Source organism: Hipposideros armiger, unplaced genomic scaffold (assembly GCF_001890085.2).
Source record: "Hipposideros armiger isolate ML-2016 unplaced genomic scaffold, ASM189008v1 scaffold_82, whole genome shotgun sequence".
In the NCBI taxonomy this organism is placed as follows: Eukaryota; Metazoa; Chordata; class Mammalia; order Chiroptera; family Hipposideridae; genus Hipposideros; species Hipposideros armiger.
Genome location: NW_017731432.1, coordinates 2202375 through 2205562, shown reverse-complemented (window position 1 = coordinate 2205562; position 3188 = coordinate 2202375). Strand labels below are relative to the sequence as shown.

At 50.4% G+C, this 3188-nt stretch overlaps 2 protein-coding genes across 4 annotated transcripts in view; one reads left to right on the top strand and one right to left on the bottom strand.

Annotated features, from left to right (window-relative positions):
* The window catches only part of PPCS (phosphopantothenoylcysteine synthetase), a 17390-nt gene extending 15321 nt beyond the window's left edge, over positions 1-2069 (bottom strand). Inside the window, exons 1-2 of one of the 3 annotated variants that reach the window (XM_019643666.1) lie at positions 1523-2069; positions 1247-1350 (exon numbers count right to left, since the gene is read on the bottom strand). In XM_019643666.1, coding sequence (XP_019499211.1) covers positions 1247-1350; positions 1523-2030 — 612 coding nt within the window. In that variant the 5' untranslated portion in view covers positions 2031-2069. The other 2 variants (XM_019643664.1, XM_019643665.1) reach the window with 2 other exon arrangements.
* A 256-nt stretch (positions 2070-2325) lies between these two features.
* ZMYND12 (zinc finger MYND-type containing 12) overlaps positions 2326-3188 on the top strand; it is a 34130-nt gene continuing 33267 nt past the window's right edge. Inside the window, exon 1 of the mRNA XM_019643691.1 lies at positions 2326-2680. Coding sequence (XP_019499236.1) covers positions 2571-2680 — 110 coding nt within the window. The 5' untranslated portion in view covers positions 2326-2570. The remainder of the gene's footprint in view (positions 2681-3188) is intronic.

The window sequence follows — 3188 nt, the reverse complement described above, 5'->3', positions numbered from 1 at the left end:
TTACTTCTTGAAAGAGGTCTTTCTAAAAAACCCAATCTAAATACTCCTCTCATTTTTCTCTCTCATTTTTTTCTTCACTTTTCCTGTGCTTTTATATTTACTTGTTTAATATCTGTGTATTTTATGACACCTACTGCCCCCACATACGAGGCACTCAGAGATCATTTGTTGAATAAACTTCTGAATGGGTAATAAACCTGTTAACTTGAGCAAGGAACACAGAGGGAGGAGGTAGTGGGTGACAGACTGGGTTGGGAACATAGAGTTTGAGGGGCCTTCAGGTCACTTGGGAGAGACGGTCAGGAAACAACTTTAAGTACAGACCTAGCACTTGGGAAGATTAGACTCCTTCGTCTAGGATAAGCATCCACTTGTTCCCCTGTCCCCTTCAGAAGCAATTCCTTCTTCCTCTCAACTCATTTTACAGTTACTCTGTACTTCACAGTTGACTTCTATTTCCCTTCTTCATTTTATTTGTACAAGCATATTATCTCAGTTTTACATTAATACAGGATATTACGTTGAATATGTGAAGAGCCATCATATGTGTGCTATCTTTTGATCTGTGTCAGGCCCATCTGTGTGCTCCCCACAGCCTCCAACAAAGTGTCTTGAAATTGTTGAAACTAAATATTTAATGAATGCATGAATAAATTATCATTTCCTATGCCCTTATTTTCCATTATTTTCTTATCTCTTCTTTCACTACTTATAATTCTCTTTAAAGCCTTCTCTTCTTCACCACCACCCCCTTTTCTCCACCTTTTCCATATCCTTGTGTCCTGAAGATTTCAAGATTTTTCTATAAAATAAACCTGAGGTACTTTTTCTATATCTCAAAAGTGGCGGCTTTAATATACGCTTTCTCACAGGGTTTTCATGGTTGAATGTAAAGTATCTAGCACTGTGCCTGGGACCAACTTGGCATGCAATATTTATTTATTTTTTTCCTCATCCCAAATTTAAATTAGCACAGGNCTTGACTTCCCCAAGATTCACTCACCCCATGCTGCCTTTACTTTGTACGTACCTCTACTAGAACATTTATCACTGTATTGTAATTATGTCTGTGTCCAGTTCCCTCACTAGATTGTGAGGTCCTTGGGGAAGGGCGGTGTCTTATTCATCTCTGTATCCCCAGTGCCTAGCACATATGAGATGCAGAAAGGCCATCTCCAGATCAAGAGGGAATTAACCCAAGATTGGTTATAGGGGATCAGATCTCTGGAAGAGAAGCGCCCATCACCTGCAGTGGGCCCCCAGATGACTGGATCTTGTGTTCAGGCATTTCAGAGACAGGAATATAGAAATCTGACACGGCCGCAGCCAGGTAAAACATCGCAGAAGGGCCTGTAAAAAGAAACACAGGGTGTAATAAATCGGAGAGGGGTATGGAATCAGCTCCTTTTCAACTCAGGTTCCCCAGCTGTGAGACCCATGGGTAATGAGGGTGTAAAGGGGTTAAGTGTCTGGGGAGAAAGTCTCTGCCTCCAAACGAACGATGGATTCCTAGGGCACGCACCTAGCGGATTGAGCGCCTGGGCCGCAGCCCGCAGCAGATGCAAATACTCGGTCAAAGTGGTGAACTCTACCGCCAGGAAGGTGCCGGCAGCAGCAGCTTCCTGGTAGCTCCGCAGAGCCGCAGCGAAGCCCGGGAGTGCATTCTCCTCAGCCTCCAGGCTCAGTAAGCCGGAAGGGGATCGGCTGGAGGGCCGCAGAGCCGACAGCCAGGTTTGGGGAGGGAAGCGGTGGGCAAAGGGGAAGGCGGAGCGAGCACGGTACAGGAACAGAACGCCGTAGCCCGCAGCCAGGAAGGCCTCCGCTGAGGTTGCACCGCGCCGCCCGCTGCTGAAGTTGTCCAGGAAGCGCACTGGCCGGGCTTCCAATGGGACCTTGGTGCCGCCGGATGTGACCAACACCACCCGTCTTCCCTGCGCACCCAGCCCGGCGGCGAAGCGAACCATAGCCTCGGCCGAGCGGGCAACACCAGCGGGCTGAGGGAACTCAGCGACTAACTCCACTTCCGCCATGAGTCTCCCGGCTCCCCCGCGCCTGCGCACGCTGCAGGGCCGCCGGCACCACGCCCCCTGCCCCACGTGGCCTACGCGCGGCCGCAATATGAGGAGGCGGTTTGCCACTCTCCACTAGAAGCCGGCAGCGGGCTTCCCCACGTGTGGAAATGTGTCGTGGTTCTGCCCTACAGGACTGCTAAATTAACCCTAAACAGACACCAGTCGGCTGGGCAGGCATCTGGAAGGGTCACATCCCTCTCAAATTAGTTTCCTAGCCTGGGTAAAGAACAGGCTATTTGACTCTTACCGGCCACCGTATAGATCTCCCTGCCCTTGGACTTCGCTGGAGTTAGATTGCCCATTTAACCTTTGAGGCTTGCGGGGAGCGAAGGTTGTTTTTAACCCCACAAACACATTCCAGGTGCTAGTCAAGCCACGCCCTCCCCCATGCCCTTGAAATGCTGGGATCGAGGCTGCCCCCTGGTGGTCATGTGACACTGGCGTCCAGCGTATCCTCTCTAGGCAACCGTCTTAGAGACCGACATCACTGGCAGCAACATGAACGTGATCTACCCACTGGCGGTGCCTAAGGGACGCCGGCTCTGCTGTGAGATTTGCGAAGCTCCAGCCGAGCGGGTGTGCGCGGACTGTACAGTCACTTATTACTGGTAGGCCCTGAAATGTGGCCCCTTGGGCGCCTCAACTCCCTCCCTCTGTCACTGGTCTGGGCCTGGGTCCCTTTAAGTCGGCTTCAAGACAGGTCCCTAAGACTTGTGTGCCTTGTCTGCCTCCTCTTCTACTCAGTCGTTCGTCTGCAGACGTTTTGTTGAGCGCCTACTGTGCGCTATACACTGTTCTAGGTGCTGAAGTTACTGAGGGAACTCTGCAGACCATGTCCCTCAAAGAGCTAACACGCAAATGCGGCAGACAGATAAGTAAACAAACAGCAAACAGAAAACAAGATAATTTCAGAGTGAAATGTCATAAAGACAAAGGAAATACAATGGGAGATTGGGCAGGATGCCTGCCTGAGGGTAACTATTAATCTGAAACTAAAGTCGGAGCAGCCCGCCCTGGAAATGGCTGGGCGAAGAGTGACACAGAAGGCTGGTGCGTTTGAGGACTACAAGGAAGGCTAGTTTGTCGGGTGCACAGTCACGACAGGGAGGATAGCAC